Source organism: Lathyrus oleraceus, chromosome 4 (genome assembly GCF_024323335.1).
Source record: "Lathyrus oleraceus cultivar Zhongwan6 chromosome 4, CAAS_Psat_ZW6_1.0, whole genome shotgun sequence".
Lineage (NCBI taxonomy): Eukaryota > Viridiplantae > Streptophyta > Magnoliopsida > Fabales > Fabaceae > Lathyrus > Lathyrus oleraceus.
The window spans coordinates 101,149,064-101,169,743 of NC_066582.1; the positions used below are offsets into that span (position 1 = coordinate 101,149,064).

A 20,680-nucleotide genomic window follows, 5' to 3' on the forward strand; every position below is an offset into this window, starting at 1 on the left:
TCAAGCTGGCACCATCAAAGAAAGCAAGTCAGTATAAGTAATCAGAATAAATCTCCAAGTGGTATCCCACAAATAAAGTGGAATATCAAGCAGGCTATCCCTTCAGGAGTCATGTGAGCCCTCACAAAAAACTCAACAAACAGGTTAGAATAACAAGATAGGGTGCAATCAAGAGTTGCACAAAACAAAAGAATCATAACATCAATAGCGTCAGGTAGACAGTGCACGGGTGTGTCATACCCCGATTTTGACCCTGAAATTTTTCCATTTTTTTCATTTTTATTTGGCACTTGGCCTAAAGTTCATTTGCATACGACCATTCCCAAATCTATATTTTGTTACACATTGGTCATTGTCTAGGTTTTTTTTGTCATGGTGCTTTTGATTATAAAATGGATTTTAATTATTTGACTTGTTTTTAATTTTCAATTTGATTTTAATTTCGAATTAAGTTTAATTCCAAATTTCAATTTAATTTTAATTGTTTATTTTACTAATGATTCAAACTCTAATTGATTTTAATTTTCAAATAAATGTTAGAATTGATATCAAAGTAATTTTAACAAATTATAGATTAATTTGATTTTAATTTGGTTTTTACTGATTTTTTATTATTATTTAAATTGATATTTAAATTAGTCTTGGATTATTTCTAAAAATCCATTTTATAACCAAACATGATCCATTTTCCATCCATAGTTCATCTCAAATCAAAATAGCATTACAATATTTTCATAAATTACAAAATCATGTTCCAAATTGCATTTCTTAACATTTTCATACAAGTTCATCCCATTACATAAATCCTACAAATACAATCCTAATGAACAATCAAAGCCCCATCAAGAATTTAACAGATCCACTCATTCCAAGCCCTTGGTGGCTCTTCTCTTCAAAGCAGTATCCCTTAACATCCAGCAAACACCCCTGCTCAAATGACTTGCTTGCATTGTCCACGTGAACAGCTACAGAAAACTCAGTTGGTTGAAAACAAGCTAGCACCCTCATCACCATTTCGTTCAGATTTATTGCCTTCAAATCGTATCCTGCAGTCTCAAAATTTGCATAACTGAAACCGTCTTCTGGAGTAATATGAATGGTAGATACAGCAAGCTCCTCAACAGAATTCATTGAATAACCACAAGGTTCAAAATCAAAGTCACAAATTTCAGAATTTGGAAGAATTTTCCTAATGCCAGAGTTGACGGTCATCTCGGCAGCCGAACCTGTTTGTTCTTTAAAGAAAACGGAGGCTTTCTCTCGGTCTAAGCCGGTCATACACATCTCGAGTGTGTAGACAGAATCTTCTAAGCTCACGGAATCAGAAGAGGCATAGTAGACATGCCAATTCTGCATTTCTTCTAACCGCCGCAGCCCGAACTTCAAATTAGAGTATTTCTGCTACAATGCTACCTGAAACAGTTGAAGAAACTCAAGTTTTAACTTATGAAAGCAAGCTTGCAATGTACACCAGACTATTGAAAACTGTGGGATTCAACAAGAGCCAAATTTCATAAACAGAGTTGATGAATCTTCAAGTGTTAGTTTTTTTTACCTGAGAAGCTTATGCAATATTTGAAAGATTTATCCAAGTTTCCAACGGGAGGTTTTGATCGGTTGGAGCTTTTAATAGCTAAGGCTCAGTTACTTGCATTCTACCGTTTAAAGGGTTACTCTTACTCGCCTGAATTCTGATATTTCAGAGGTTCGGACAACAACATCAACCTCTCAATGAACGATACTAAAAAAATATTGAGTGAAGTTAACAAGCACAATTCATGTGGGTAGAATTGGCGATCAAACTGGTGCTGGAGATTCAAAAGCCGCAAACCGATCCGGTCTGCAATGCGTAACAACCGGATCAGGACCGCAAAGATGGCATAATCTGCAACAAAGCAAGGAAATGTAGTCACAATTGGTTCACTAATCAATCAATAATCCATTTCATATAATTGCTACAATATTCTGCAATGGCATTGCGTAACCTTTTCGTGCTGGGTTTGTTGCTTCTAGTATGCCTCTCTAATCTGATGCAGGTTTCATCTGAGCATGAGATAGAAATGGAAGAAGAAGATGAAGAAGAACTTCAGCTACCTAATGAGTTGCTTACTGTGCGAGACGGCAACAGAAGGCTAATGCAAGACATAGATTGTGGAGGATTGTGCAGTTCGAGATACAGTGTACATTTAAGGCCTAACTTGTGTAACAGAGCATGTGGAACTTGTTGTGTGAGGTGCAAGTGTGTTCCACCTGGTACTTCTGGTAACAGGGAGCTTTGTGGAGCTTGTTACACTGATATGACAACCCATGACCTGCACAAGAAAAACAAAAGCAGCAACAACCAACAATCCACAACAACTTTCCTCCACACCAACCATAACCTGCAAAAGAAATACACCAAACCAGAACAAATTTGCAATTTTGAGCCAATTGTGATTAAGAATGCACAGATGCCCAATGGTCCCACTTCCATTTTTATGCACGGGAGCAAGCGAATGCCGGGTACAACTATTACAAAATCTGTCGTTACTAATGAACCTGTTGGTAGGAAGAGGGATGAGATCTTTGTTGATTGAGAAAATTAGTGTCACATTCAATTCTAATGGATATATACTTACTAGTGAGATTAATGGAACCATTCAAATGAAGAGCTATCTTACTGGTAACCCGGAGATTCGACTTGCACTCAATGAGGACTTGAGTATAGGAACAAGTGATTGTGGAGGTTCTGGTGCTGTCATTTAAGATGATTGTAACTGTCATGAGTCTGCACATCTTGATAGTTTTGATGTTGACCGAACCTTATCTTTGGTACCACCATATGGTGAATTTCCTGTCATGAATTATCGTATCACTCAAGCATTTAAGCCACCCTTTCGTATTAGTACTTTGATTGAAGAAACAAGACCACTCAAGGATGAAGTGACCATTGAAGTGCGAGCGGAATTCAACTCAAACATCAATGCCAACACTGTTCTTGTACAAATGCCACTTCCTGCATTTACAGCTCGTATCAACTTTGTGTTAGAACCTGGAGCGGTTGGACACACAACTGATTTCAAGGAAGCAAATAAAAGACTGAAATTACCTGAGGAATCAAAAAGAAGGAAATGCGGGAGGCAAACTAGTACATTGTGATGGACTGCTCAATATGTGTGTGCAGCTGTGAAGATAATGGAGTCGCACCATCAAGGCCATGAATATTGAAGCTATCCATGAATGTTCAAATTTTCACTGCAGTAAAAGATAAAATAATTACCAAGCAGTAAAAATTCAAGAAATATCCCAAATTGGCATGAAGTCAAAGCAGAGCAAGAAAGTACGTAGGCTCAGATTACCTGTTCCAATTCTAGCATCAAAGAGGCCGATCCTATTTTTGAGCACCGAAGGGATTTCGCAGAGTTACTTCTCGGATCACCAAAGACACCAATTGAAACCCTAATTCACAGAGCATAAATAGGAGAGAGCGAATCAGTGTGAGGGGGGAAAAAAGAGGGAGGCGGACCAAATTCAACGAAGAACCCTAACCCCAAAATCGAAACATACCTGGATTAGAGAAGCGAAAGAATGAAGTTTAGGCTTCATCATCATCGTCACTACCATCGCCGCCGGAGGTAAACTTCAGATTTCTTTAAAGCTGTGGGTATTGCGCATTTGGGAATGAGGTTGAGGATGTGAGGAGAGACGCGATTGAAAGAGGATTTTGGTGAGAGAAATGTGAGGTTTGGTGTGAGCGAGATTGTGAGTGTTGATGAGCATTTTCGAGAGCAGAGAGGGATTTCATTGAGGGCGATTGAGTGAGGTTGAGGGCGATTGAGAGAGCGGCTACGTTGAGAGAGAGAGATTCTTTGAGCTTGAGAGAGAGTTTATGAGATTGTGAGAGACGCAGTGTGAGAGAGACAGAAGTGTCTATTGCATCGTTTTCCTTATTTTCTTTTTAATTTATTTGAAACAATTAAAAAATTTATTTAAACTTCCTAAACTTTAGTTAATAAATGTTTACACATTTTCAATTCATATTCCGTTGAAGCGGCTGGGTTTAATTTTTTGGGTAGTCCCACAGACTGTTTTTTATATTAGTTTTTATTTTAATTCTAATTTTTAATTTATCTTGATTTACTTATCCAAATTAGCATTAGAATAACAATTAATCATAAGTGGCCTGGTGGAGAAGGGTGGTTTCTGTGGTCTTTAGTGTAGTGGGTTCAATACACGTATTGTGCATTTTATTTTCTTTTAGCATTTTATTTTAATGTTTATGTTTTTATTATACTCATGGTTGATCTGCTTTCTTTTAATTTCATCATTCATTCAAAACCGTTTTAAACTATCGAAAATCACACTTTTCTCGATTCAATATCGAGCCCATTTCCACAACCTTGTAAGTCGATTGCTTTTTAAGTATCGCCATCAACCTCACATAGCTTACTCTTGGGCTTTCTTACAATGAGCCGGTTCTCTTGCACTTACACTCATGCTTTGCATTATTTGTTGTTTGGGCCCGATTTAATTATTTCATGTTTTTGAATCCCCATTTGACAAAATGTACCCCACTCCCCCGATATGTAATAATCTTGTACTGTTTTATTTCTTTATTTGCTTGACTGTTTAGTTAGATACTAGCACAAGAATAAAATCAACAAATTTCAAAAAATACAAAAATATGACTCGATCCAACGTCGAGTATTTTCTCAATAAACAAGTCAATTCACTTCTCCCTCCAATTCTATTCCACTTATTTTTCAAACTTTCATCAAACGCTTGATTTAACGTTAAGCCATTTTTTCTAATAAAAACTCAAAAAATATTAATTCATATTCAAGACTTTTTCAATAAAGATGGAAATGGAACGTGGTGTATACCACGCACTCCTGAGACTAGGATTTGAGATGTATATCTCGCCAATCCTAGCTCTCGCCATCATCTAAATTTATCCACTTTGCTCTCTCAAACACTCATTCAAATTTCTCTTAAACGTCCATCAATATTTGATCTAGGGTCAAGTCATTTTCACAACAAAAACCAAAATACCTAAATCTTATTTAACACTTTTTCAATAAAGGTGGAAATGGAACATGGTGTATACCATGCACTCCTGAGGTTAAGATTCGAGACGTATGCCTCGCCAATCTTAGCTCTCGCCATCGTCTAAAATTGTCAATGCGGTTTCTTCAAACCCTTTCTCAATCAAATTCCAAAAATACTTAATTCCTATCTTAACCTCTTTCAATAAAGATGGAAGTGGAACATGGTGTATACCGTGCACTCCTGAGACTAGGATTCGAGATGTATATCTCGCTCATCCAAGTTCTCGCCATCACTCAAAACACATCCAACCAATCAAACCCTTTTTCTCGCCGCCGTGCGATTAATCAAAAACCTTTTTCATAAACGAAAGATATATTGTCTTAAGTGATACAAAACAATGTTTCGGCCACGATTGTTGAGTAGAGATAAATGACGCTTTTCCGAATGTAGATTTATAAATCCGTTCGATGTGTGGTATGCATTCACTCCTCATCTGTCTTGGGTAAAATAATGTTTTCGTCGATTAATACAATATAGCTTTCGCTAAAATCGACCAACAAACAAACATTTTTCTACCCAGAACTACGTAAGCCTTGATTTCTCGTTTGAGATACGTAGGAGCAGGATTTGTAAATCTTGTCAGGCCCACTAATAAAAAAACTTAGGTTTAGTCCTTCGTCCAAAGTCCAAAAACATTTTTTCTCTCTTCCTTTCTTTCTTTCCCACCTAATAATTCGAAAAGCCTAACATTTCAACTAACAATTAATGCACACAACTGACCTAATGGTTCCCGTTGAGTACAACGGACGTGAGGGGTGCTAATACCTTCCCCTTGCGTAATCGACTCCCGAACCCTGATATTGGTTGCGATGACCATATCTTATCCTTTTCTTTTGTCTTGGGTTTTATCGATATTTCCCCTTTCCTTTTTAGGAATAAATAAAGTTCGGTGGCGACTCTGTTCAGTCCATCATTGCGAGCGTGCGATCGCGCTTTGCTTTGAAGTCGTATCCCCATTTTTCGAGGTACGACAGATGGCGACTCTGCTGGGGAATCAAAATCCTAAGCGAGTCAAGCCTAGTTAGGACGTTTGTGTGCCTTTGTTTGTTTAATTTTATGGCTTTTCCATTATTTATTGCTGTTTAATATCTTTATTGTTATATTGATATTTGTTGTATATTGGTTCCGCCGTGTTTGGTACTTGGATTTTGATTGCAAACCATGTGGGAAAGACTCTACACCCGAGTCTAGAGTGGAAAAAAAACATAAGATAGGACGATGGTTGAGTAGTACGGACTCCCGAGGTGAATACTTCGTAAGAGTCGGTACGAGAACCTCACTTAGAGTAGATTCTTTTGCAAATATTGTCGCCCGAGGTGTATACCTCGTAAGCTTCGATGTTTCAAAGGGGTCCGTGACTCTAAGGACCTTTTAGAACATTGAACCTTTGGCCAACTAGAAATGATGGTTGCGTAGTATGGATTCCCGAGGTGGATGCTTCGTAAGGATCGATACGTGAACCTCGCTCAGAATAGATTCTCTAGATGGAGTTGACGATCGGAAAGTATTTTCCGTAAGCGTCAAACAGTCTTTTGAATCCATGACTCTGAGTACCCCGTCTAGAACCCAGTCGATTGGTTGCGTAGTACGGACTCCCGAGGTGAATACTTCGTAAGGGTCGGTACGAGAACCTCACCCATAATAGATTCCCTTGATGGAGTTGACGACCGGAAAGTATTTCCCGTAAGCGTCAAACATTCTTGTGAATCAATGACTCTGGGAATCCTTTGTAACAAAACCTTAGATCTTACCCGGTGAGAACCTATTCTTGGAAAACAATCAGATTCATCAGTACCTCAGACTTTTGAACCCGTGTATGAAAAAAACAAATGTGCATGGCTTGCATTGCATTCATTCGCATTCCATTGCATTTGCATCGCATCATAATGCATGTCATTCTCCAGACAAAATACCAAAAAAACTCATCCATCTTTTGTCCGTGAAGCAAAGTGATTCTCAACACGCGTTTAGAACAAAGAACCATGTCTCAGGAGATGATGGACGAGCTAAGGAAAAGCCAAGAAGCACTGAAGGAGGAACTTAATCTTTTGAAGAGCCAAATGAGATGGGTCTTGGAAACGCTGCAAGTCTTGTTGAGAAGAGAGGGTCACCCAATATACACTGCTGCAACAAAGAGAGCTACTACCCCGCATCCATCCGGTGTTACCTCAAGTCAAGGGAAGTTCTATGTGGCAACTCCTCATTTACCAGTATATGGACCTCCCTCAAGACGTCATCATCAACATTCTCTGGCTATTGCTCCTCAAAGTCACCAAAGCCAGGTTCAGAACAAAAATCAGAATCAGAACAAGGGGAACAAGGATCACAATGACTCGATTCCGGTGCCATATAGCAAGCTCTACCCGCAACTGATCCAAAATGCTTTGGTGACCCCTCGAGCTCTCGCACCTGTGTCACCATACCTGCCATGGTACAATCCAAATGCAACATGTGAATTCCATAAAGGAGCATTGGGACATGACCTGGATTCTTGCTTAGCATTGAAAGCCTTGGTGCGAGGGTTGATTAACAAAAAGAGCTTAATCTTCGAAGAAGATCATCCGAAGGTCAAGTGCGAATACCATACTGGGACAATGGGACACTCCATCGAGGAATGCAAGAGTTTTAAGCTCAAGCTGCAAGGATTGATTGACATAAGGTCACCAACACTCAAGGAAGAAGGCTCAGGTACATATACCTTGATTTCTGGGCCAGGTAATGAGAAAGGGAAAGGACCCTTGAGACCCCTCAAGGTTTTGTACCACAAGGAAGATGTCAGGGATGTGGCTAGTGAGCTATCATTGTTTCCTGGTAAGAGCATTGAGATACCGCCTTGGATTTCCAATATCACGACCCATACCAATGAAAGAAAAGGAGAAGTGAGTAGTGGATCCAGGAGGGTTGCGTTCAACGATGAGATTGAAGGAAAAGAATTTGAGGATCATCATGCCGATGTCAAAAAGCTTGTTGATCCCAACCTTCAAGTTTGAAGAAGTCAATTCCCTAAAGTTGGCAATCATTTGGCTGTTTTAACACTTCTTTTGTAGTTTCTTTGCATGTTGGTTGTTATTTGCTTTTAAACATTGTTGTTTTATTTGAATTGGTAAGATTAATGAAATGGTTATGCATCTTTTGAATTAATCCATTCGTATTCACTCGTTTTTCATTTATGTTAAAAAATAAAACCAAAAATACTCCTCTCATTCATTTTTGTTTATCAAACTGTTGTGCTAACAAAGATTGGAGGGAGGATGATGAAAACGAAACACCTGAAATTATTGTGGTATGCTTTTGAGTAAACCTTGTCGATGATGTAAGGCATTGTTTCAAATCCCCTAACACTAAAGTTATAAGGAGTTAATCCCTAGACAACCACTTTGAGCCTAGAAGTTGGTGTTTGTTTCGGATCTAAAACCCTTAATCTTAACCTGGGGCAGGGTAGTTGTTTTCAGATAGTTTGATCATGCATACGATCTTTCAAAAAATCGTCCATATGTACACCCTCCAATTGGGTTCAACCACATGTTATCCTTCGCGCACATGTTGAAATGTCGAAGAAGTTGAGAAAAGCTAAAATTAGTGTTGGTTGATCCTCATCCACCAATAATGTGGCAGTCAACACCTTTAAAAAATAGAAAAAGCTCGCTAAGTCAAAAAACACAAAATGATCCAGGCAAAATTAGGGATAAAGAAAATCAATCAAAAGAGGTCATTAAATCCTCGACAAAAACAAAACAAGGTGACTGCCATTTCAAGAAAATCCGTCTTGAACCCTTATCACACCTTCGAACCTTCTTGGAAGTCGAATGTGTGTATTGAATTAGCTGAACGTAGGATCTGGAGATCATCAAGAAGAATGGGTGGGTAAAAAATAAATTTTGAGCTTTATATCCTTTTGTTTCAAAAACCGTGAACCAGACCACATTACAACCCTTAAAAGACCTAATAGAGGTAGGGTTTATTTTGAAAGCATACTATAACAAGGTTGTGTTAACTTGACTCCAAACGATTTTTGTTAATCACTTGATGATACCAACTTGCGTACTGTGAATGACTTGATCACCATTGTGTTCTTATCAATGACTCGTTCACTGTATTTCACCCGTTCATATCAATAAATTTTGATCTCAAATTTTTTGCATAAACACTGCATCAAAATTACCATTTTTTGAATGCACAATCTTATTTGCAAGTCAACGCTTAGCATCAAGGAAATTCCAACAATATACAGTTGAAGAACTTGATGAAGTGAAAGAAGTCTAGTCAGGGGCAAATCACTTTGAGCATCAGTTAATTCGAGCTAGTCACCCTAAGGGTCATCTAGCCAAGAGTAATCTGCTTCAAGAATCAGACCGGGGCAAGCCACCTCAGAGCTCAGTAAGTCCAATCACTCCAAGGTTCAGTTAACTAAGAGTAATTTGCTTTAAGACTTAGACTAGGGGCAAGCCACCTCAGAGCTCAATGAGTCCAGCTATCCAAAGGACAATCAATCAAGAGTCTACCATTCCAACATTTGGTTAAGTTCGGACCATTGCAAGTTTCAAGCACTTGGGGCAAGCCCTCTCGAGGTAGTCTCATGGAAAGTTGTTTCCAGACCCACTTTCAAGGTGAACATTTCCAAAGACCCAACAAACTGGGGCAAGATGAGCCATGGAGGGGCAGAACCTCTTTCTTCGTGCTTTCAAACTGCTCAAACAAATTCTGCCATACGTCAGCAACTATTGAGTTTAAGACGAGTGCCCGAAAATTATGCTAGCACGATTCATTAATCCTCCAAAAGGATCCATTGGCTAAGCCGTGGCCATCAAACTGGATAGAATCCTCCTTTCAAAACATCTATCATAAAATATTTGGTTGAGTTCTCGGTGTTGAGGAATCATGAGCTTCCATAAAAAGCCTTTACAAACTCCCAGTCTGCCCAGTGTCAGCATTCTCATAATCATGATCATTCATATATCATGCATAAAAGGAAATTCAAATCATGCATAGCCGAAATGTACTTCGTGCTCATTTTGCATTGACTCAGGTCTTGTTGTCGATCCTAGATCCTTTGACCTTTGATTCCAGTTTGTATTTGGTGCCCTTAAACCCACATCCGGTTTTCGCAGTCATTTTCAAATCCAATTTTTGTTCAATACCATTCAGGTCATGTATGAACCTGTTGTTGAGCTCTATTCCGGTGTCAGGTCATACTTGAACCTGCTCTGATGTTTTTTCCCTGTTTGTTCAATACCATTCAGGTCATGTATGAACCTGTTGTTGAGCTCTATTCCGGTGTCAGGTCATACTTGAACCTGCTCTGAAGATTTTTTTCCTATGTTCGTTCAATACTATTCAGGTCATGTATGAACCTGTTGTTGAGCTTCATTCCGGTGTCAGGTCATACTTGAACCTGCTTTGAAGATTTTTTCCTATATTTGTTCAATACTATTCAGGTCATGTATGAACTTGTTGTTGAGCTTCATTCCGGTGTCAGGTCATACTTGAACCTGCTCTGAAGATTTTTTCCCTGTCGTTCAATACTATTCAGGTCATGTATGAACCTGTTGTTGAGCTTCATTCCGGTGTCAGGTCATACTTGAACCTGCTCTGAAGATTTTTTTTCCTGTCGTTCAATACTATTCAGGTCATGTATGAACCTGTTGTTGAGCTTTATTCCGGTGTCAGGTCATACATGAACCTGCTCTGAAGAGTTTTTCCAATTTTTGTTCAATACTATTTAGGTCATGTATGAACCTGTTGTTGAGCTTCATTCCAGTGTCAGGTCATACTTGAACCTGTTCTGAAGATTCTTTCTCTATTTGTTCAATACTATTCAGGTCATGTATGAACCTGTTGTTGAGCTTTATTCCGGTATCAGGTCATACATGAACCTGTGCTGAAGATTTTTTCCCTATGTTTGTTCAATACTATTCAGGTCGTGTATGAACCTGTTGTTGAGCTTCATTCCGGTGTCGGGTCATACATGAACCTGTTCTGAAGAATTTTTCTCCATGATTATTCCCCAGCATTGTCAGGTCATATATGAACCTGTTTGTTGTGTCGGAACCTGTTGTGGCATTTTCTTTCTTATTCGGGTCTAGTAAGTTATATGTGAACTTATTACCGAAGTCTCTTGTACTCTGAATGCTGCTTATCAAATTCCACTTCGATTACTCCCCGGCGTGCGTTTGATTCTCCAGCAGGATCGTCTTCCCCAGCAAGTTTGTTTTTTACCGTTTTGTCTGTCTCCCTGTGGACCATCAACATTCCCCACAGTTTGGTCTGTCTAGTAGCATCTCCTGCCGAGGGTCCACCATATCCCTAACAGATAAAAATTACAAAAAAAAGCATTCATGCATCCATGCATATCATTTCATATCATATCATATCATATCACATCATGTCATAGGGATTCCGGATCAAAATCCGGGTCTTCTTAGTATTTAACCATCTCCCACTATGATCATATGAAGAGTGTCCTGCTTCATATTCTCTAGTTGAAGATACTTAAATAGGGGCAACTGTCATACCCCGATTTTGACCCTGAAATTTTTCCATTTTTTTAATTTTTATTTGTCACTTGGCCTAAAGTTCATTTGCATACGACCATTCCCAAATCTATATTTTGTTACACATTGGTCATTGTCTAGGTTTTTTTTTTCATGGTGCTTTTGATTATAAAATGGATTTTAATTATTTGACTTGTTTTTAATTTTCAATTTGATTTTAATTTCGAATTAAGTTTAATTCCAAATTTCAATTTAATTTTAATTGTTTATTTTACTAATGATTCAAACTCTAATTGATTTTAATTTTCAAATAAATGTTAGAATTGATATCAAAGTAATTTTAACAAATTATAGATTAATTTGATTTTAATTTGGTTTTTACTGATTTTTTATTATTATTTAAATTGATATTTAAATTAGTCTTGGATTATTTCTAAAAATCCATTTTATAACCAAACATGATCCATTTTCCATCCATAGTTCATCTCAAATCAAAATAGCATTACAACATTTTCATAAATTACAAAATCATGTTCCAAATTGCATTTCTCAACATTTTCATACAAGTTCATCCCATTACATAAATCCTACAAATACAATCCTAATGAACAATCAAAGCCCCATCAAGAATTTAACAGATCCACTCATTCCAAGCCCTTGGTGGCTCTTCTCTTCACAGCAGTATCCCTTAACATCCAGCAAACACCCCTGCTCAAATGACTTGCTTGCATTGTCCACGTGAACAGCTACAGAAAACTCAGTTGGTTGAAAACAAGCTAGCACCCTCATCACCATTTCGTTCAGATTTATTGCCTTCAAATCGTATCCTGCAGTCTCAAAATTTGCATAACTGAAACCGTCTTCTGGAGTAATATGAATGGTAGATACAACAGGCTCCTCAACAAAATTCATTGAATAACCACAAGGTTCAAAATCAAAGTCACAAATTTCAGAATTTGGAAGAATTTTCCTAATGCCAGAGTTGACGGTCATCTCGGCAGTCGAACCTGTTTGTTCTTTAAAGAAAACGGAGGCTTTCTCTCGGTCTAAGCCGGTCATACACATCTCGAGTGTGTAAACAGAATCTTCTGAGCTCACGGAATCAGAAGAGGCGTAGTAGACATGCCAATTCTGCATTTCTTCTAACCGCCGCAACCCGAACTTCAAATTAGAGTATTTCTGCTACAATGCTACCTGAAACAGTTGAAGAAACTCAAGTTTTAACTTATGAAAGCAAGCTTGCAATGTACACCAGACTATTGAAAACTGTGGGATTCAACAAGAGCCAAATTTCATAAACAGAGTTGATGAATCTTCAAGTGTTAGTTTTTTTTACCTGAGAAGCTTATGCAATATTTGAAAGATTTATCCAAGTTTCCAACGGGAGGTTTTGATCGGTTGGAGCTTTTAATAGCTAAGGCTCAGTTACTTGCATTCTACCGTTTAAAGGGTTACTCTTACTCGCCTGAATTCTGATATTTCAGAGGTTCGGACAACAACATCAACCTCTCAATGAACGATACTAATAAAAGATTGAGTGAAGTTAACAAGCACAATTCATGTGGGTAGAATTGGCGATCAAACTGGTGCTGGAGATTCAAAAGCCGCAAACCGATCCGGTCTGCAATGCGTAACAACCGGATCAGGACCGCAAAGATGGCATAATCTGCAACAAAGCAAGGAAATGTAGTCACAATTCGTTCACTAATCAATCAATAATCCATTTCATATAACTGCTACAATATTCTGCAATGGCATTGCATAACCTTTTCCTGCTGGGTTTGTTGCTTCTAGTATGCCTCTCTAATCTGATGCAGGTTTCATCTGAGCATGAGATAGAAATGGAAGAAGAAGATGAAGAAGAACTTCAGCTACCTAATGAGTTGCTTACTGTGCGAGACAGCAACAGAAGGCTAATGCAAGACATAGATTGTGGAGGATTGTGCAGTTCGAGATACAGTGTACATTTAAGGCCTAACTTGTGTAACAGAGCATGTGGAACTTGTTGTGTGAGGTGAAAGTGTGTTCCACCTGGTACTTCTGGTAACAGGGAGCTTTGTGGAGCTTGTTACACTGATATGACAACCCATGACCTGCACAAGAAAAACAAAAGCAGCAACAACCAACAATCCACAACAACTTTCCTCCACACCAACCATAACCTGCAAAAGAAATACACCAAACCAGAACAAATTTGCAATTTTGAGCCAATTGTGATTAAGAATGCACAGATGCCCAATGGTCCCACTTCCATTTTTATGCACGGGAGCAAGCGAATGCCGGGTACAACTATTACAAAATCTGTCGTTACTAATGAACCTGTTGGTAGGAAGAGGGATGAGATCTTTGTTGATTGAGAAAATTAGTGTCACATTCAATTCTAATGGATATATACTTACTAGTGAGATTGATGGAACCATTCAAATGAAGAGCTATCTTACTGGTAACCCGGAGATTCAACTTGCACTCAATGAGGACTTGAGTATAGGAACAAGTGATTGTGGAGGTTCTGGTGTTGTCATTTAAGATGATTGTAACTGTCATGAGTCTGCACATCTTGATAGTTTTGATGTTGACCGAACCTTATCTTTGGTACCACCAGATGGTGAATTTCCTGTCATGAATTATCGTATCACTCAAGCATTTAAGCCACCCTTTCGTATTAGTACTTTGATTGAAGAAACAGGACCACTCAAGGCTGAAGTGACCATTGAAGTGCGAGCGGAATTCAACTCAAACATCAATGCCAACACTGTTCTTGTACAAATGCCACTTCCTGCATTTACAGCTCGTATCAACTTTGTGTTAGAACCTGGAGCGGTTGGACACACAACTGATTTCAAGGAAGCAAATAAAAGACTGAAATTACCTGAGGAATCAAAAAGAAGGAAATGCGGGAGGCAAACTAGTACATTGTGATGGACTGCTCAATCTGTGTGTGCAGCTGTGAAGATAATGGAGTCGCACCATCAAGGCCATGAATATTGAAGCTATCCATGAATGTTCAAATTTTCACTGCAGTAAAAGATAAAATAATTACCAAGCAGTAAAAATTCAAGAAATATCCCAAATTGGCATGAAGTCAAAGCAGAGCAAGAAAGTACGTAGGCTCAGATTACCTGTTCCAATTCTAGCATCAAAGAGGCCGATCCTATTTCTGAGCACCGAAGGGATTTCGTAGAGTTACTTCTCGGATCACCAAAGACACCAATTAAAACCCTAATTCACAGAGCATAAATAGGGGAGAGCGAATCAGTGTGAGGGGGGAAAAAAAAGAGGGAGGCGGACCAAATTCAACGAAGAACCCTAACCCCAAAATCGAAACATACCTGGATTAGAGAAGCGAAAGATTAAAGTTTAGGCTTCATCATCATCGTCACTACCATCGCCGCCGGAGGTAAACTTCAGATTTCTTTAAAGCTGTGGGTATTGCGCATTTGGGAATGAGGTTGAGGATGTGAGGAGAGACGCGATTGAAAGAGGATTTTGGTGAGAGAAATGTGAGGTTTGGTGTGAGAGAGATTGTGAGTGTTGATGAGCGTTTTCGAGAGCAGAGAGGGATTTCATTGAGGGCGATTGAGTGAGGTTGAGGGCGATTGAGAGAGCGGCTACGTTGAGAGAGAGAGATTCTTTGAGCTTGAGAGAGAGTTTATGAGATTGTGAGAGACGCAGTGTGAGAGAGACAGAAGTGTCTATTGCATCGTTTTCCTTATTTTCTTTTTAATTTATTTGAAACTATTAAAAATTTTGTTTAAACTTCCTAAACTTTAGTTAATAAATGTTTACATATTTTCAATTCATATTCCGTTGAAGCGGCTGGGTTTAATTTTTTGGGTAGTCCCACAGACTGTTTTTTATATTAGTTTTTATTTTAATTCTAATTTTTAATTTATCTTGATTTACTTATCCAAATTAGCATTAGAATAACAATTAATCATAAGTGGCCTGGTGGAGAAGGGTGGTTTCTATGGTCTTTAGTGTAGTGGGTTCAATACCCGTATTGTGCATTTTATTTTCTTTTAGCATTTTATTTTAATGTTTATGTTTTTATTATACTCATGGTTGATCTGCTTTCTTTTAATTTCATCATTCATTCAAAACCGTTTTAAACTATCGAAAATCACACTTTTCTCGATTCAATATCGAGCCCATTTCCACAACCTTGTAAGTCGATTGCTTTTTAAGCATCGCCATCAACCTCACATAGCTTACTCTTGGGCTTTCTTACAATGAGCCGGTTCTCTTGCACTTACACTCATGCTTTGCATTATTTGTTGTTTGGGCCCGATTTAATTATTTCATGTTTTTGAATCCCCATTTGACAAAATGTACCCCACTCCCCCGATATGTAATAATCTTGTACTGTTTTATTTCTTTATTTGCTTGACTGTTTAGTTAGATACTAGCACAAGAATAAAATCAACAAATTTCAAAAAATACAAAAATATGACTCGATCCAACGTCGAGTATTTTCTCAATAAACAAGTCAATTCACTTCTCCCTCCAATTCTATTCCACTTATTTTTCAAACTTTCATCAAACGCTTGATTTAACGTTAAGCCATTTTTTCTAATAAAAACTCAAAAAATATTAATTCATATTCAAGACTTTTTCAATAAAGATGGAAATGGAACGTGGTGTATACCACGCACTCCTGAGACTAGGATTCGAGATGTATATCTCGCCAATCCTAGCTCTCGCCATCATCTAAATTTATCCACTTTGCTCTCTCAAACACTCATTCAAATTTCTCTTAAACGTCCATCAACATTTGATCTAGGGTCAAGTCATTTTCACAACAAAAACCAAAATACCTAAATCTTATTTAACACTTTTTCAATAAAGGTGGAAATGGAACATGGTGTATACCATGCACTCCTGAGGTTAAGATTCGAGACGTATGCCTCGCCAATCTTAGCTCTCGCCATCGTCTAAAATTGTCAATGCGGTTTCTTCAAACCCTTTCTCAATCAAATTCCAAAAATACTTAATTCCTATCTTAACCTCTTTCAATAAAGATGGAAGTGGAACATGGTGTATATCGTGCACTCCTGAGACTAGGATTCGAGATGTATATCTCGCTCATCCAAGTTCTCGCCATCACTCAAAACACATCCAACCAATCAAACCCTTTTTCTCGCCGCCGTGCGATTAATCAAAAACCTTTTTCATAAACGAAAGATATATTGTCTTAAGTGATACAAAACAATGTTTCGGCCACGATTGTTGAGTAGAGATAAATGACGCTTTTCCGAATGTAGATTTATAAATCCGTTCGATGTGTGGTATACATTCACTCCTCATCTGTCTTGGGTAAAACAATGTTTTCGTCGATTAATACAATATAGCTTTCGCTAAAATCGACCAACAAACAAACATTTTTCTACCCAGAACTACGTAAGCCTTGATTTCTCGTTTGAGATACGTAGGAGCAGGATTTGTAAATCTTGTCAGGCCCACTAATAAAAAAACTTAGGTTTAGTCCTTCGTCCAAAGTCCAAAAACATTTTTTCTCTCTTCCTTTCTTTCTTTCCCACCTAATAATTCGAAAAGCCTAACATTTCAACTAACAATTAATGCACACAACTGACCTAATGGTTCCCGTTGAGTACAACGGACGTGAGGGGTGCTAATACCTTCCCCTTGCGTAATCGACTCCCGAACCCTGATATTGGTTGCGATGACCATATCTTATCCTTTTCTTTTGTCTTGGGTTTTATCGATATTTCCCCTTTCCTTTTTAGGAATAAATAAAGTTCGGTGGCGACTCTGTTCAGTCCATCATTGCGAGCGTGCGATCGCGCTTCGCTTTGAAGTCGTATCCCCATTTTTCGAGGTACGACAGGGTGCAATAGAAAACATGTCACAAAACGGATTAGAAAGCAAACAAAAAAAACAACTACTATCACGATCGCTACTGCTTTGCTTAGAGAAAGCTTCGCTACATGTTCTCCTAGCGGGGTGCTAGCGAATGCCTGCGGGTTTTGGTTTCTTCCTTGATATCAGTCCGATTTCAGTAATCCTAAACCCTATGGTATCCATCTCAGAAATTAAGTGATTAAACATTCAAGGCATTGTTCTACACATTCATACACATCTAAACCCACATGCAAAACCTAATGATACCCACCCTTCCAAATTCATCCATAATACCTCATACATTTAGAGATTTCAAATTGAAAGCGTAAAGTAAGGGGAATAAGGCAAACCTGATTGGAGAGGTCAGTTGAAATTGAATTGCATGGTCGGGTTTGCAGAACAATCTTAGGGTTGTGTAGATGAGTTCCCTTCAGTGTGTATGGAGGCTGCTCTGAATCAGTTAGCTCTTTTCTCTCTCTAGGGTTTTTCCAAATTCTCCCTTTTTCCTTCTGAAATTTTAGAATTTATAGCTTGATTTTCGTGGCTTTGTGGGCTCAAATGAGAGAGGTCCAAGTCCAAGATTTTTCTGTTATATTTTTAAAACGCGTTGTCTTCGCCTATCGAAGAACTTGCTCGCCTAGCGAGCATGACAATTCAGATTCGCTAAGCGAACCACGCTGTTCGCCTAGCGAGCATGACAGCTCAAGGATAGAATTCCGTTCCTTCAAGATTAACGTTTAGAATGATGAATAGACCTCATTTGGACATGTTGGAAGTAACTCAAGTCATTCTCTTGTGTTGACTGATCACCCAGATAGAGCCCATAAGGTGTCTTGAACGATATTCAAGCTTCTTGGAGCTAATTATGATTGACATGATGAAATGAAATATGCAATGTTAAATGACCTAAAAATGAATGCATGAATGAGGGGGGCAAATTTGAGGTGCTACACATCTTCTTCGCCCTTGCATGTCCACAACCTTCATGCACTTTAGTCATCAATAAGTCTGCTTCGTGTGTATCCACGCATCTGAGCAAAACCATGTCGAAGTTTCTCTTGTACAGTATATCACCATTCAAGTAGAAATTACCGGCTAATCTTCTCAAAGTCTTCTTATCTTTCAAAGATGCCCCAGGCGGGTAAACCTGAATTTGGAGGAAACCTTTGATGTCGTAATACCACAACTTCTCAACTTTGATCACTTCAACCGCAAACACATAAGCTGGCCTATCAAGATGCATTACAGATAAATTAGGAACTTCATTCCAATACTTCACCACAATCATGGATGCCAACGTTGCAAGAGCATCTGCCATCCGGTTTTCATCTCGAGGGATATGATGAAACTCAACCTTTGTAAAGAAAGTTGAAATCCTCCTCGCATAATCTCTATATGGTATTAAACTGGGTTGATTCGTCTCTCATTCTCCTTTGATCTGATTCACAACCAAAGCCGAATCACCGAAGACATCCAAATATTTGATTTTGAGATTCATGGCCTCTTCAAGCCCCATAATGCAGGCTTCATATTCTGCCATATTGTTTGTACACTTGAAAGTTAATCTAGATATAAATGGTAGATGCGTGCCTTGAGGAGTAATAATCACTGCCCCAATTCCATTTCCATATTGATTAACTTCTCCATCAAATACCATGCCCCATCGGGAACCAGGTTCTCGCCCTTCTTCTAGCAATGGTTCATCACAATCTTTCATTTTCAAGTACAAAATCTCTTAAACAGGGAAATCATATTGCACTGACTGGTAATCTTCAATTGGTTGGTGAGCCAAATGGTCAGCCAAGATACTACCTTTGATTGCTTTCTGAGATCGGTATTCTATATCATACTCTGGTAACAACATCTGCCAACGGGCAATCCTCCCAGTTAAAGGAGGCTTCTCAAATATATACTTGATTGGATCCATTTTGGATATCAACCAAGTGGTATGATTCAACATATACTGGCGCAGACGCTTAACAGCCCAAGCCAATGCGTAACACGCCTTCTCAAGCATAGAATGCCGAGTCTCACAGTCGGTGAACTTCTTACTGAGGTAATAAATTGCAAATTCTTTCTTCCCAGTCTCATATTGCTGACAAAGAACACGACCCATACTATCTTCTAGCACAGTCAGATACATGATCAACGGTCTTCCTTCAACAGGTGGAGACAAAATCGAAGGTTCAAGCAAATATTTCTTGATACTGTCGAAAGCTTTCTGGCAGTCTTCGGTCCAATCACAAGATTGATCTTTCCTAAGAAGCTTGAATATAGGCGCACATGTGGCGGTCATGTGGGAAATGAATATGGAAATATAATTCAAGCGGCCGAAAAAACCTCTGACTTGCTTCTCAGTTTTGGGCGCAGGCATTTCTTGTATTGCTTTGACCTTGGCAGGATCAACTTCAATACCCTTCTCGCTGACAATAAAGCCCAACAACTTACCAGAATGACCACCAAAAGTACACTTATTGGGATTCAAGCGGAGTTTGTATTTCCTCAAACGCTGGAATAACTTCAACAAATTCTCAACATGTTCCTCTTCATCAATTGATTTAGCAATCATGTCATCGACATAAACTTCAATCTCTTTTGTAAGACCCCAATTTTGTCCCTAAGATCCCTCATGGCATCATGACATTGCATTGCATAGCCTCAAGGATCTTTGAGCATCTTGGCTCCCTTTCCCTTTGGGTAGGTATCTCTGGTGAGTGGTTTGAGATCACCAATCATGCTTGAATTGTATATCATTGCTTTTCTTGTTTTGTTTACTAACCAAAAGCACAAAAATATGTCATTAACATCTGTTGTCTGTAGCTTAAGCAATCACAGGTCAAGAGCTTCAAGAAGATCCTTTATGCAAGAGATGAGGTATTTTCTTGAGATGAGGACCACATGATCATTATAAGGAGCTTATATGAGCTAGGGTTTCATTTTGGATCCATTTCACCAAGTGGTAAAGGCTCAAGTTCATCAAGGCATTTCAAGGTCATCTAAGGACCAAAAGTCAACTGTGCAGTTAACTGAGGGCTATGAGGTGGGGAAATGAGTTGAAACACCTCAATCATGTTCAAATAGGGCCTATTCGTCATTCTAAACATCCATCTTGAAGATTCAAAGGTCATGGCAAAAGTTACTAAAAATGGAAAATGACCTGTAATTCACAGTTTCCACTTTTGGCAAGTTTTTGGTTCACTTTCAAATGAAAGTTGTAGATTTTTGTCTCCCCTTTCCAAAAA

General features: G+C 38.6%; 2 protein-coding genes and 2 pseudogenes across 3 annotated transcripts; 2 read left to right on the top strand and 2 right to left on the bottom strand.

The window, feature by feature from the left end:
• Positions 1–798: 798 nt before the first annotated feature.
• Positions 799–13,154, bottom strand: LOC127073699 (S-adenosylmethionine decarboxylase proenzyme-like). Of its 2 annotated transcripts, none has more exons than XM_051014886.1 (2): positions 12,916–13,154; positions 799–1,413 (listed from the first exon to the last, which is right to left on the bottom strand). In XM_051014886.1, exon 2 carries the CDS (start codon positions 1,354–1,356, stop codon positions 832–834), a length of 525 nt encoding a protein of 174 aa, XP_050870843.1. In that variant the 5' UTR covers positions 1,357–1,413; positions 12,916–13,154; the 3' UTR covers positions 799–831. The 2 variants fall into 2 exon arrangements, with proteins under 2 accessions (XP_050870843.1, XP_050870845.1); XM_051014888.1 differs by lacking the exon at positions 12,916–13,154 and adding an exon at positions 1,556–1,744.
• LOC127136199 (AP-4 complex subunit mu-like) lies at positions 1,971–3,138 on the top strand (annotated as a pseudogene).
• On the bottom strand, positions 12,177–13,014 carry LOC127136200 (S-adenosylmethionine decarboxylase proenzyme). The gene is made up of 2 exons (XM_051062791.1): positions 13,009–13,014; positions 12,177–12,758 (listed from the first exon to the last, which is right to left on the bottom strand). Exons 1-2 carry the CDS (start codon positions 13,012–13,014, stop codon positions 12,192–12,194), a joined length of 573 nt encoding a protein of 190 aa, XP_050918748.1. The 3' UTR covers positions 12,177–12,191.
• LOC127136201 (AP-4 complex subunit mu-like) lies at positions 13,139–14,498 on the top strand (annotated as a pseudogene).
• The last annotated feature ends 6,182 nt before the right edge of the window (positions 14,499–20,680 follow it).

Bases quoted from the DNA above. Each gene is read 5' to 3' on its own strand.
- LOC127073699 (XM_051014886.1), bottom strand. From the start codon at position 1,356: ATGCAGAATTGGCATGTCTACTATGCCTCTTCTGATTCCGTGAGCTTA.